Source organism: Mastigoproctus giganteus, chromosome 9, assembly GCF_048544385.1.
Source record: "Mastigoproctus giganteus isolate SK-2022 chromosome 9, ASM4854438v1, whole genome shotgun sequence".
NCBI classification, from domain to species: domain Eukaryota; kingdom Metazoa; phylum Arthropoda; class Arachnida; order Uropygi; family Thelyphonidae; genus Mastigoproctus; species Mastigoproctus giganteus.
The window spans coordinates 144659009-144673061 of NC_143583.1; the positions used below are offsets into that span (position 1 = coordinate 144659009).

General features: G+C 36.9%; 1 protein-coding gene across 1 annotated transcript in view; it reads left to right on the plus strand.

Moving 5' to 3' along the window:
- LOC150080791 (dnaJ homolog subfamily C member 25 homolog) overlaps positions 1 to 14053 on the plus strand; it is a 140517-nt gene that overhangs the window by 24461 nt on the left and 102003 nt on the right. The window contains exon 3 of the mRNA XM_090381220.1: positions 1768 to 1833. Within this exon, the coding sequence (XP_090237346.1) occupies positions 1768 to 1833 (66 nt within the window). The remainder of the gene's footprint in view (positions 1 to 1767; positions 1834 to 14053) is intronic.

The following is a 14053-nucleotide window of genomic DNA, read 5'->3' on the forward strand; positions in this document are numbered from 1 at the left end:
GAGATCGTTATCTAGAAATAAAGAGATTTGCACATCTGGCTAATAATGATGAAATTGGAAATTGTCAAGATATCATGTACAAAGTTAGGCCAATAATGAATATGCTCATAAAACAGTTTTGCCAGTGGGTTTTTTTTTCCACAAGGATCTGTCAAAAGACAAGTCAGTGGTTAAGTATTTTGGACATAATCCAGCCAAACAATTTATCGAGGCAAAACCAGTGAGGTTCAGTTACAAAATTTGGATGGTAAGTAGTTCTTCTGGATATTGCTACCCTTTTGACATCTATTGTGGAAAACCAACTAAAGAAACCAAAAATGGGAAGAGTATACCTGTAGGTGCAAGAGTGGTTATTGATTTATTGGAACATGTGCCGGATCCATCAAACCATGTAGCTTTCTCTGACAATTATTTTACAATGTACTCATTGATGATATTTTTTGAAAAAGAAGAAAATAAGAGCTACATGAACTATGAGGGACAATCGAGTTCAACACTGTCCTATTATGGCATCTAAAGAAATGAAAAAAATGGAAAGAGATACTTATGACTATAAGTTTGATGTCATAAACGCCATATTATGTATAAAATGGTAAGATGTTTGTTTGTTATTTGGCTTTTAGGAGCATTAGCAACTAAGGCCATATTGCTTTGGGGATATGCGGTGGTCATTCCCTGACCTTTCCGCATCCTCTGTATTTGGTGGTCACGGGCTCGAACTCTGGTCTAATCAAGAAGCGTGTGACTATGCACTGCTGCTCCTGCCCACCTGGCTACGGAGGCACCAAATGGTAAGATAACATATGTTCTATTCTTACCAATTGTGATTTTGTTGAACCATTACAGTACATAAAACTTTGGTCAAAAACTGCAAAAGCTAAGGTCAATGTAGAACAACCTGCATCACTGCATCGTACAATAGTGGAATGGGTGGCGTAGATGCCCATGACCAATGTATATCTTTGTACAGGATAGCGATAAGAGGCAAGAAATGATGATGGGTCCTATTTGCATACATGTTAGATATGTCCATCACTAATGCATGGAAGTTGCACCAAATGACAGCAGAGATAAAAATCAATCAATTAGATTTTTGTCAAAACATCGTACGAAGTTATTTGAAAGATGCTGCATCAACAAGAAGCAATATGAAGCGAAAAGCCGGAAGTTCCATGAAAATTAGTGAAGGGCATCACTTTCCAGAAAAACTTGATAGATAATTAAAATGTTGTGTTTGTCATATGAAAGCTAGTATTTTTTTCTTCTTCAGAAAATGAAGAAGAAAATATACTTCATTTTCTGTGTACCTCATGAACTTTGTCTCAAACACACGACAGGTGCATAATATCACAAACTCTTTGGTGAGAGAAAGTTTTTATTTAGCTAAGCCAAGCAACAGCGAAATACATTCTGATGTAGAGACATTAAAATTAATAATGTAAGTATTCATTTCATGCTACAATTACAATTGAATTTCTTTAGCGAAGTGCATCAAACAGAATTGAAAAAATTAGAAAATTTAGACTTGCATGTGTGCAATGAAAGTTTACAATTTAAAGGTTTTAAACTGTAAACAATTTTAAAGGATTTTTGTTTGTTACTTATTATTTTTTAATTAACACATGATTTTAATAAAAAGTGAAAAAACTAGTTAACTGATTTATTGCATTCACTCAGAGTCCATCAATTGTTGATTTCAACAAATTTTAGTAGTCCTTTTAAATTTTGCACTCGTATAAATTTAGCTGTCACCTTCTTTCTTTCCAGACTGATATTGCTCGAGCATATAGAAAGCTTGCCAAGAAGTATCATCCTGATATGCATAAGGTGAAAGTAAGTAAATCTCAAATCAGTTTCAAAAGTAATGCAACCTATGTGGATAGACGAAGTGAATTTATTGTGCTACATAATTTAGTTTGTGAAATCATCACTGTATATCTAATATTCATAATTTTTCTGGATTTTATTTTAAATCCTATCAGCAGGCATAATTAAATTTGTTAAAAAAAATGCAAGAGTACAAAGCTAAACCAGGACTAAAAGTGATTGCTGCAGTTTTTAAAAACAGGCAGTGACCATGCTCCACCAACTTTGAAACAGGAAATGAAGGTAGGTCAGACCTATACAAGGAACAGATCGACTCATCTCCCCTAGTGTTTCCTAGCTGTGTGTGGGCGGTGGATGAATGGATAACATTACTTATAGAAACTGATAATGCTTGAAACTTATGGGAGATATTGAAACTACCATAAGTATGACATCTGAAATCAAGCTGTTTTGGGACCTGGTAATTACTGGTTTTTGGGCAATAAATAAATCTAGCACATGAAATTGACAAAATTAAAGCTTAGATAAAGGGAAAATGCATCTGCAACAAAACTATTTGCTTTTTGATAATTTTTCTGTGCAGTTAATTTGTTTTTATTAACTACATTATTTTACTCTTTTATTTCCTGTGCCATTAGTCAAAATTTGGAAATGAGAAACTTGGCATTACCAAGTTACCAAACCTATGCAATTTTGTACTTACCTGCAAAATTGCATTCATAATATTTCATATAAAAGAATAAATAATGAAATTAAAATTAAACAAAATAATGCATGGGACATTTTTATAGAATGTTTTTTATATACTTTTTAAGAATAAAAGTAAAAGCTTTTCAATTCCCCCTCTCCCTTTTGTGGTTGACCCAGAATACCTCCAGTCAATGCAGAGAAAACCATGTTTCTTCAGAAATGAACATTATGATAAGTTTTATTTAGAATGCGGAGTCTGGATCATAATCTTTTTTGAACAATTGTAATGTAATGTCAAAACAATTTATCTACAAAGTTTGTGATATGAGACAAGCCAATTTCCAGTTTTTTGAACTATATAGACATACACAAGACTGCATATACTCTAGACAAGACTGCAGCAATAATTCAGACACAGCATGGGTTTGTTAAGGGAAAGTCTTGTCTGACAAATTTGATAGGATATTATGATGTGGTTACAAAGGAGCTGGATGCAAAAAATAATTTTGATATCATATATTTGGATTTCAGAAAAGCTTTCGACACTGTTGCACATGGAAAACTATTGTACAAATTGGAGTAGAATGGTATTAAGGGTAAGTTGCTACAATGGATAAAAGGATGGTTGAGTGGGAGAAGACAGAGGGTGGTAATTAATGGGTGCTGCTCTTTGTGGACTAATGTTATTAGTGGAGTCCCACAGGTTTTGGTGTTGGGTCCTCTGTTGTTTTGTATATTTATCAATGACATTGATGAAGGTATATCAGGCTTAGTGTTGAAGTTTGCAGATGATATAAAGGTTGGCAGGGTTGTTAATGACAGCAATAGCAGTGTGCTACTGCAACAGGATCTAGATAATTTGGGCAGATGGGCTAAGAAGTGGCAACTGAAGTTTAACATAGAGAAATGTACCAACTGTGTGGTACTACACTTAAAGTGGTAGAAAATGAAAAAGACCTGGGAGTAATTGTGCAGTCAGATATGAAGTTTTCTGAGCAATGCAGACAGGCTACCAGGGCAGGTCATGGGGTTTTGTCAATGATATATAGGACTTTTGCTAGCAAGGAAAAGGAGGTGATTGACCCTCTGTATAAGGCAATGGTTAGGCCACACCTTGAATACTGTGTACAGGTCTGGAGGCCTCATTTTAGGAAAGATGTAGATTTGCTTGAGCATGTACAGAGAAGAGCAACAAGATTGGTGAGGGAAATGAAGGGATCCTCTTACCAAGAGAGGCTTAAGTTCTGCAAATTGCAGTGGCTGGAGACTAGGCACCTGCACGGTGATCTGATTGAGGTATATAAGGCCTTGAATGGGTTGAGCACACTGAATTCTAATGGGATCCTTCCACTTGTTCAGATTACGAACCTAAGGGGGCATAAATTCAAATTAAGAAAAGACAGATGTAGAATAGATGTGCAGAAATTTGCCTTTAGCCAGCGGATGGTTAATTGATGGAACAAACTTCCATCTGTCATTGTGGAAGTTGATAGTTTAAACAAATTTAAGGAGGAACTGGACAGGCATTTGGAGGGAATGGTGTGATTTTTTTTTTTTTTTTTTTTTGGCTGATGCTGCATAAGCTCATACACTTGCTTTCTTACATCACATGCCACTACTACTACTACACAGTACAGGCAGCTGATTGTACTCTTGAACATCAAATTGAAGCAATAATTGTGAATAAAATTCTCCCTAGTTGTGTTTGGATACCTTTAATACAGTACATGCATGCCTGTTTTACTTACCAAAATATTACCAAAACAGCTGTACATTACTTAATTAAAAAGGCAAGGATAATGACTATAGCTAATAAATGCCAGAAAAACACAAACAATATGTCCTAGAGATGACTCTCCCTTATAAAGCAATAAAGGTTTAACTTATATAAAGGTTAATAAAACCTAATATCATTAAACATTTATTTTCAAAGAAAATAATGTTTAATTATAAGAGAGTGGAGTAAAGTATAGAGACATGCTATGAACAACACATGGGTTGATAGGTGTTGAACTGATCATAGCATGACATTTCATGGCAGATTTTACCATAAGTGTTTTTTATGTACAGCTGTGTTTTCATGCAATTAAAAAAATAATAATAAAATAAATAAATTTGTTAAATTGTTGTTATTGTTTGACACACAATCAGATTTTCTGTCACGAGTAAGGTCATAGCAGGTAGTTGAAAGTTGTGGTCACCAAACATAAACACACAGATGCAAAAAGCTGCTATCAGAGTTTTTGAAACCATTGAATTGAATATTTAACTTTAATATGATTGAATTCAGAGAACTGGTTTGTCACCTAGTAGTGCCATTTGCAGGAATGGAGAATGTAAATTCCCGTTCCTGCAAAACATCTACCTGTATTACAAAATGAAAACTGCTGTTACAAAACAAGGAAGAGATCATACATGGCAAATTCCGAAACAAAGTTGGGGGGGTGGATTGTAGACCTAAAGTAGGAAACCTAAACTGATCCAATCCATCCTTATTGGTTGGATGTGTGAAGGGATAAAAAAATAACAACTCCACCTGGAAGCAGGTGGAGGGAAACACAGATTTATCAAGGCAGTTATTATAGAGAGCCAGGTGTTCAGAATGGTGTTCATAGAATTTTTTAATTCTGCCTCAAGAAGATCATGACCAGGAGCTCTGTTGGATTTTGTTCTGTCTAGCGCAGTGGCAACTTCCTGTGGTAGAAATGGAGGTTCAGTCAGGTCATTATCATATCTGTTATTTTCCTTACAGGTGAGTTGTATTTCATTTGTCTGTTGGTTTTCCTCAGGATATTGGTGATGGATTCATCCCATGAGTGGATAAGGGCACTGTGCGGGGTGACCGTAGCATATGTGATTTCTCTGAGTGGAAGCCTGCTAGTAACAGTTTTATATACTATGCCCCAGGGATCCAAATTTCCCATGTCGGATACTAGATTCTGCCACGACTGTTGTTTTTTTTGTTCCTGATCTCTGTAGTATACCTATTTCTTAGACTACGATAGGTGTTTCATAGGGCTTCAACCTTCTGTTGTGGCCAGGAACTGCAGGCTTGCTGGAAATTATTTCTAGCTGTGTTGACTTGCCTGCACATCTGGGTCAGTTCAGCACACCACTATAGTTTTGTTATGGTTTCTTCTTTGGAATGGATAATTCACAGGCCATTTGCAGGATTGTTGTAGCGTGTTTGTACTGGATGAGTCAGAAAAGATCTTGTGGTGATTTATGTTCCAGCAGCAAGTGAGGCCACAAAGGTTTCCCAGTTTGACCTTTTAAAGGCATATCCCTTGATGTCATTCATGCATGGTGGGGATGGGTCAACCAACTAAATGAGAGAAAAGGAGATTGGCCAGTAATCTGATGTAGTCCAGCTCTCATTTACTCTCCAGTGGACTATATCTTCTGGGATACAGATCTGGTGGCTTTGGTGACATCAATATTTGTTTTATGTTGGGTAGTTGAGAGGGTGCAGAGGTGATCCTGTTTGTTTAAGATTTCAAAGATGGTGGTGGTGGCTGGGTAGTATTCCAGTCCTGTTCCATTGACCATGACCATGCAGCCCAAATCTGTAGCTTGGATGTTGCTGTACCAGAGTTTGGAGCGGGAATTTGTGTCTGTGGCTACTACTACTGCCTTCTGGATGTTCAGGGTGTTGGTGACTGCTTGTAGGTAAAAGATGATGGGGTGATGTCTTCCCCTTGTTTTTGAGTAGCTTGAGATTAGGAGAAGGTTCCGAGAGCACAGATAATGTGGGCACAGGTAGCAAATGGAAAGCAGAAAAAACTGAGTTTGGTGGTTGTGGTGGTGTTACGTACAATAATCACACCTTTTGGGGAGTCTCCTTGAAATTCTACAATTTTGTAGGATATGGGGTACTCTGGAATCTTTTTTGAAATGTATGTATGGCTCCTGTATTAGGCAGATGTCTATGTTTTCTTCATCCAATTTCTTTTTCAGCTGACCAACAACAAAGCGGATGTGTAAGCATTAAGTTGAACAAACTTAATTTCTAGTTCTGTGTTATTATTGTGGGGTTCCATAATCAATTTTTTTGCTGGTAGAACCTCTTGGCTTTGAGGTAAGTAGGGCATATTGGACACTAGAATTTGAAAAAAAATCTTACTTGGTCATATGAATTCCAGTTCCTGTTGTTTGATGTTGTTGGGAAGACCAGAATATGGTGAAAGCAGCATGAATCTACGAATCCTGTCAGGTGCCAAATAATGTAGGCTGGTGGTGGTCATGTAATGTTGTGGAGTATGTTTACACGATACATATTGCACCCCTTGATATACCGGTGGAGAAAAATTTGAATGCCATGAGTTATCTGGAAATTGTTTCCAACCAGGTGCATTCCTTCATAACTTAGTGGATCCATCTGTGAATGGATTATTCTGACAGGAAGATGCACCATATCACAGGGCAAGAATTGTATAGAACTGGGTTCTAGGAATGAGAGGTGAATTCAGCTTACTGCAATGGCCTTCCCAGTCACAGATCTCAATCCATTTGAGCACCTGTGAAATGAGTTGGAATGAGCTCTTTGGAGAGATCTTCAGCCATTCACTTAGCAACAACTGTGATAAGCAGTTGAATCAGCATGGACCAGCATCCCTGTGTTATGCCTTTCACACCTTTTCGAGTCTGTGCCACAACAAAGCCAGACTGTTCTGAATGCTTTTGGAGGTGGTGGGGGGGGACCTACTTGCTATTAGGTAGTTGTATCTAAGAAAGTGGCCACTCAGTTGTATACCTTATACACTGAGTGGTCACTTTCAGTAGCAGTTGAAAATGATACTCTTGGTTAAATGTTAGTCACACATTACAATTTAATGATTGTTGATTTTAAAAAGAACTAGCTTCCTAGTTCTACATTATTAGTATGCATAATATATTAGTCTTCACCCTTTCCTCCCACACGTAACATCTGTATTACTATTATTATTATTTTTTTTTAACTTTGTGTTTTTTATTTTATTATTTTTTTTTTTTTTGCACATAAGCAATTATAAAAAAATTAACACTGGTGTACATAGTTCAATATGCAGTGTCATATATCGTGAAAAGTGTGTGAATGCTCCTTTGATTCAGAAAAGTGAATCATATGTGTTGATCACATGTCGTGAACAGCTATAAAAACAACTACTTTCATTCTAGAATTAAGCAGATAAACAGAATACAGTAGATAGGTCAAGGTAGCATCACAGGAAGTCAAATGAGCAGTTCTTCATTCTGCTGTTGAAAAACTGTGGTACCCTAGATCATCAGTAACTAACATAATCACTGTTGTTATAGTATGCTACAATTTTGCTGCAGCACCCTAGATCAGTGAACCAGAAGACTGGTACAAAGATACTGTTAGTCCTCACTGAATACTCAGCCAGGAATTTAGGAAGGCCACAGGCACTGATATTGGTACAAGGATAGTACAAAGAGCTGCAGTACACATATGAAACATCACAGCATTGATTTGTCTGGTGTACAAACTGGTATAACTGGCCCATAAATCATTGGAAAACTGTGTTACAAAGTGACGAATTGCAGTATGCAGTTTTTGATCTGATGGTCATGTTTGGGTCTGTCAGATACATGGAGAATTATTTACCAGAATTTGTCTTCCCAGCTGTGAATTTGGTGAAGGTGCTTTCACCTTGGAGTTGTTCCTCATGGCTTGGATCATTGGTTGTCATTCCTGGAACAATGAATGCCATGCAGTACACTGACATTCTAGCCAATTTTGCTTTTCCTGCATTATGATACCTGTGATCAGTTTCAGCATGGCAGTGAAAGACACCATAATTTAGATCAAGCCTGTAGTGACTTGATCTAAAGACGTGCTTACAAAAGTTTCATTGGTCTTCCCAGGCCACTAAAATCTTAATCCCATTAAACACTTTTGGTATTAACTGCAGTTTTGGCTTTGAACCATGCCAACATGCCCACAATCAAAAGCTGAATAGCCACTGCTATGAAAGAGGAATGCCCTTCCTATTATCAAAAATTGGTTCTTAGTTTACCAATGAGGGTGCAATGTTTAATTACTGCATATTCTGACTTATAAGTCAGAAGGTACAAAAATTACTCCTAAAACTGTGTACAAGATACAGACCTTAAAGTCATGTATAACTAATGAGATATATACTAGTATGATCCAGTGTATAATTTGATCCTTTAAAAATACAAAATTTCCTGCTGAAACTATTTTCAGCACTTTTCTTCAGAAAATAATCATTGCTTTTAAACAATAATACTGTTCACTAAAATTAAATTGTCAGTTTTTTATAGCAAACACGTTTTCATATAGAAGCATTATTTACAGAAAAATTAACTTGCACTACAGTACTGAAAAGGCAACAAGGAATGGCTTAATTACATAATCAAAGCCATATGTGCAAATAGCATCAATAAGACAGAGATGTCACCATCTCTGCTTTTGGGTATATATGATATAACTTATTTTTTTGTTTTGCTTTCATTAATTTCTATATAACACAGTGATATATGTGTCTGCCTATGTCTTTACAGTATGCCATGCAGTGTAATAAGATGATGTCACTATGTAAACTTTTAAATGAAAGAGTAGAATTAATTGAATTAAAATGTAGACTGTTTTTTAATGCAGATTTTACTGTGATACATCACCATGCAAGGTGTGAAATATGGCTGAAAAAAATAGGGTTGACTTACATGGTTAATATATGACTAAGCATTCATTTTCAAAGAACAAAATAGAAGTTTACTTATACAGTGGAATTTTACCCCGGGGGCTCACATCTGGTGAGTATGGGCTTGGCAAACCCAGGGTCCTGAGCTGGATATCATCATTCTTCTCTTTCTTGGTGATGCCTTCTCTCTCTCTCTCTCTCTCACACACACACACACACACACACGCACACACGCACACAGGGGATAACTCGGGGAATTTTTTTTTTATTATTTTTTTTTTTTTGGCTGGTGCAGCATAAGCCTCAGGCTTCCTTCTACCATATAATAATAATAATATATGATGCCAAAGTTGGGCTGACAATTAAATATTGTATCAGTAAAAGTTTCTTTTTTAGCATGCAATTCCTTCACTATACACAATAGCATTAATAGAGTCATATGATGTAAGAAAGCAAGCTTATGCAGCATCAGCAAAAAAAAAAAAAAAAAAACCTCCCATTTCACCCCTCCATTCATTCCAAATGCCTGTCTCCCTCAGCCTTAAATTTATTTAGGCTATCAACTTCCACAACAAAAGATGGAAGTGTGTTCCATCAATCAACTACCCTCTACTAAGAATCTGTGTCCCCCTCAGGTTCTTAATTTGAGCAAGAGGAAGAAGCCCATCAGCATTCAGCTTGCTCAAGCCATTCAAGGCCTTATACACCTCAATCAGATCACCTCGCAGGTGCCTACTCTCCAGGCACTCCAATTTGCAGAACTTAAGCCTTTCTTGGTAAGAGCACCCCTTTGTTCCCCTCACCAATCTTGTTGCCCGTCTTTGTACTCATCTTAGCAACTCTACATCCTTCCTAAAATGAGGCCTCCAGACCTGTACTCTAGGTGTTGTCTGACCATTGCCTTGTATAACAGGGTAATCACCTCTCTGTCCCTGCTAGCAAAATTCCTATATATCATTGACAAGACTCCATGACCTGCCCTGGCAGCCCATCTGAACTGCTCAGCGAATTTCCTATTTCACTGCACAATTACCGCCAGGTCTTTTTCACTTTCCACTTCCCTGAGTGTAGTACCACACAGTTGGTACGTTTCTTTAGTTATTGCTACCCATATGCATTTGTCAATGTTAAACTTCAGTTGCCACTTCTCAGCCCATTTCCCCAACTTATCTAGATCCAGTTGGAGTAGCATACTGTCTTTACTGTCGTAACGACCCTGCCACCCTTTGTATCATCTGCAAACTTGGGCATTAAACCTGATATACCTTCATCAATATCATTGATAAATGTACAAAACAACAGTGGGCCCAACACCGAACCCTGGGGAACACCACTAATGACTTTTGTCCACGAAGATCAGTGTCCATTGATTCCCACTCAACTGTCCCTTTATCCATTGTAGCAACTTACCCTTAATGCCATACCTCTCCAATTTGTACAGTAGTCTTCCCTGTGCAACAGTATCAAAAGCTTTTCTGAAATCCAAGTATATGATATCAAAATTATTTTTGGCATTCAGTTGCTTTGTGACCACATCATAGTATCCAATCAAATTGGTGAGACAAGACCTCCCTTTAACAAACCCATGCTGTGTCTTAACTATTACTGCAGTCTTGTCTAGATGATCCTGCAATGCTTCTTTAACCAGTGATTCTGTTATTTTCCCCGGAACCCAAGTTAAACTAACATGTCTATAATTACTTGTGTCACCTTTTGAACCCCGATTTGCACACCTCCAGTACATGGGGAACTCCCTTGAGTCCAAGGAAGCTCTCATGATTATGGCTAAGGGTTTGCTTACTTCCTTTGTTGCCTCCTTTAATATAACTGGATAGATCCCATCCACCCCAGGTGCCTTTTTTATGTTTATCTTCAACAATTAATTTCTCCTCCACTTTTCTCTCAATTATTACAAAATCACTTAGCTCCCTATTAGTGTTTCATAAACTTCTGGCACTCCCCTCATTGAATAACTCTACATGTGTGAATGTAGATGCAAAATACTCATTCAGTTTATCAGCTACCTGAGCATGATCATCGATAGTCAACCCATCTATGTTAAGTGATCCAATCTGATTCATCCCTTTCCTTCTAGAGTTTACATAAGTAAAGAACTCTTTGCTGTTTTTCTTTACATCCTTTGCCAAGGATTTCTCGTAATCTGCCTTCGCCTGCCTAACCTCCTTTGTGACTTGATTACAGACTAGTTTATATCTGCCATAGGCTTCTGTGTCACCTGATACTTTATATGCATCCCATACATTTTTCTTCTCTGCAAGAGCCTCATTAGTTCATCTGATGTCCATTTAGGCCTAAACCTTGAACTTTATTTCTTAGTTTGCATGAAAAGCCTAGTAGCTTCCAAAATTAAGTCTCCGAAGGCTTCCCATTTAGAATTCAACTTTAGTAACATCATTAGTTGATCCCATTAATTAAAATATTTCTAATTAATTTTGGAAATAGTGTCTATTCCTCTTTCTCTTGTATATTTGACATCTGTGCTTTTTGTTTTAACTATTTTTTTTCAGATTCTTGCCTGGATAAAGTATGCCTCACTCTTCTTATTTTCTTTCATGTTTTTTTTTTTTTTATACATTCTGTTTATTAATGATATGAATTTGTTACCCTTTACCTGCTTCTTTATATCCTATTATAGGTTGAGTATCTCTAATCCGAAATGCTTTGGGCCAGAAATCTTTTGGATTCCAGATTTTTTTGGATTTTGGAATACATGCCATGCTGGAGTTGAAGTAAGGTGGAAATAAAATTTTGATTTCTTGCAAAAAAATTCAAAAATAAACTGACATTATTTCTTGTTCTGTTATAAAATCTCTAGTCCTTCAATTCATCACACTTTTTCACCGTGTCGTCTATAGGCATTTTTATTGCAGCGCTAACAATGTCATCTTCATTTTTTGTTTGCTGCTTCCAAAAAATATAAATGCAGCAAATACTAACTCAAAATTCATATTTCATGCAAGAAAAATTCCTTTTTATTTACCATCTTGAGAAAGAACATCACAAGCTGTTGAGGGACAGGAACTTAGACCTTCAGGGATGAGGAGACATTGTGCTGAGTGGCCTTTTTAAATATTTCTTCCAGAGTCATTTGCCTCATTAACAAAGATTTTTGTTGTAGAAGTTTCTTTTATTTTATAAACTGACATTATTTCTTGTTCTGTTATAAAATCTCTAGTCCTTCAATTCATCACACTTTTTCACCGTGTCATCTATAGGCATTTTTATTGCAGCGCTAACAATGTCATCTTCATTTTTTGTTTGCTGCTTCCAAAAAATATAAATGCAGCAAATACTAACTCAAAATTCATATTTCATGCAAAAAAAAATTCCTTTTTATTTACCATCTTGAGAAAGAACATCACAAGCTGTTGAGGGACCAGGAACTTGGACCTTCAGGGATGAGGAGACATTGTGCTGAGTGGCCTTTTTAAATATTTCTTCCAGAGTCATTTGCCTCATTAACAAAGATTTTTGTTGTAGAAGTCTCTTTTATTTTATAAACTGACATTATTTCTTGTTCTGTTATAAAATCTCTAGTCCTTGAAGCAGCCTGGGGGTGGGGTGCTGGGGATTTCAGGGATTGGTGGGAGTCATCATGGAACAAATAAGTGAGTTCATCACAATTTTTCACCATGTCATCTATAGGCATTTTGATTGCAGTGCTAACAAGGTCATCTTCATTGTCACTTTTACCATGATCGCCTTGATTCAAAACCATTTCAGCTATTTGCATTGAATGAATAACTGGAACTTCATTATCAATGTTAAAGACTTCTTTGATATCCACTTTTTCTAGCTTACTGACAGACTCCAATGGTTGTGCCAGGCTTGAATAACTGTGTCTTTTGTCATTGAGGTCCAAGCTTTTGCAACAGCATGTATGGCATCCTTCAGGTTAAACACCTTCTGGAAACCTTCCACACTCACGCTGCCAACATGCTGTTCAAGAAAGTGTTTTTATATTTACACTTCATTGATATAAGGATACTCTGCTCACATGGCTGAATTAATGAAGTCACGTTTGGGGGAAAGTACATGACATAAATATTATTTTTGATGACCAGAACGGTTGTCAAGAAATAACAAAATCTTGCAGTCATCATCCAGCTCAGCTCCCCTGTAGTGAGCACAAGCTGCTGGTACAAAATGTTTGTGAAACCAATCAGAAAAGATGTTCCTGGTGATCCATGCCTTTTTGTTAGCATAATAATGCACTGGTAAGAAATTCACTCCTTTAAAATAGCGAGGACACAAACTTTGGCCTATCACAGCAAGTTTACACTTATGCATGCCTGCTGCATTAGTACATCCCAGCACAGTTGATCTGTCCTTGGCATCCTTAATTCCTGTTGGGCTCTTTCATCAGCTGTAGTTAGTGTCATTTGCCCTGGGGCAATAACAAATGCCAAAGCAATGATGTTTAGTCATCATTATAGACTTGTTCTGCCATCAGATTTTCATCAGTGATGACCTTGGCAAACTCGTTAATGAATTTCTCTACTGCCTCGTGATCAGCTGATGCTTTATCACCATAAATCTTTAAAAATTTAATGCTATGTCTTTTCTTGAATTTATGTAACCAGCCTGTTTGAATATTCACAGTTCGTTTCAATTTTGAGTTCTTTATGATAGATCTTTGCTTGTTCCATGAGCAGCTGACTGGTAAGTAGAATGTGTACACTGCGACGCTGACTGACCCACTCTTTCAAAACACTTGAGATCGTCACTTGAGATTTTTCATTAACTTCTGTTCATCACTTTCAGCATAGAAAATCCACTTTCTGTTCTATAGATAAGCTTAAATGCTTCCTCTTCTTATCACTGTTACCCCGGGTAACAGTGATAAGAAG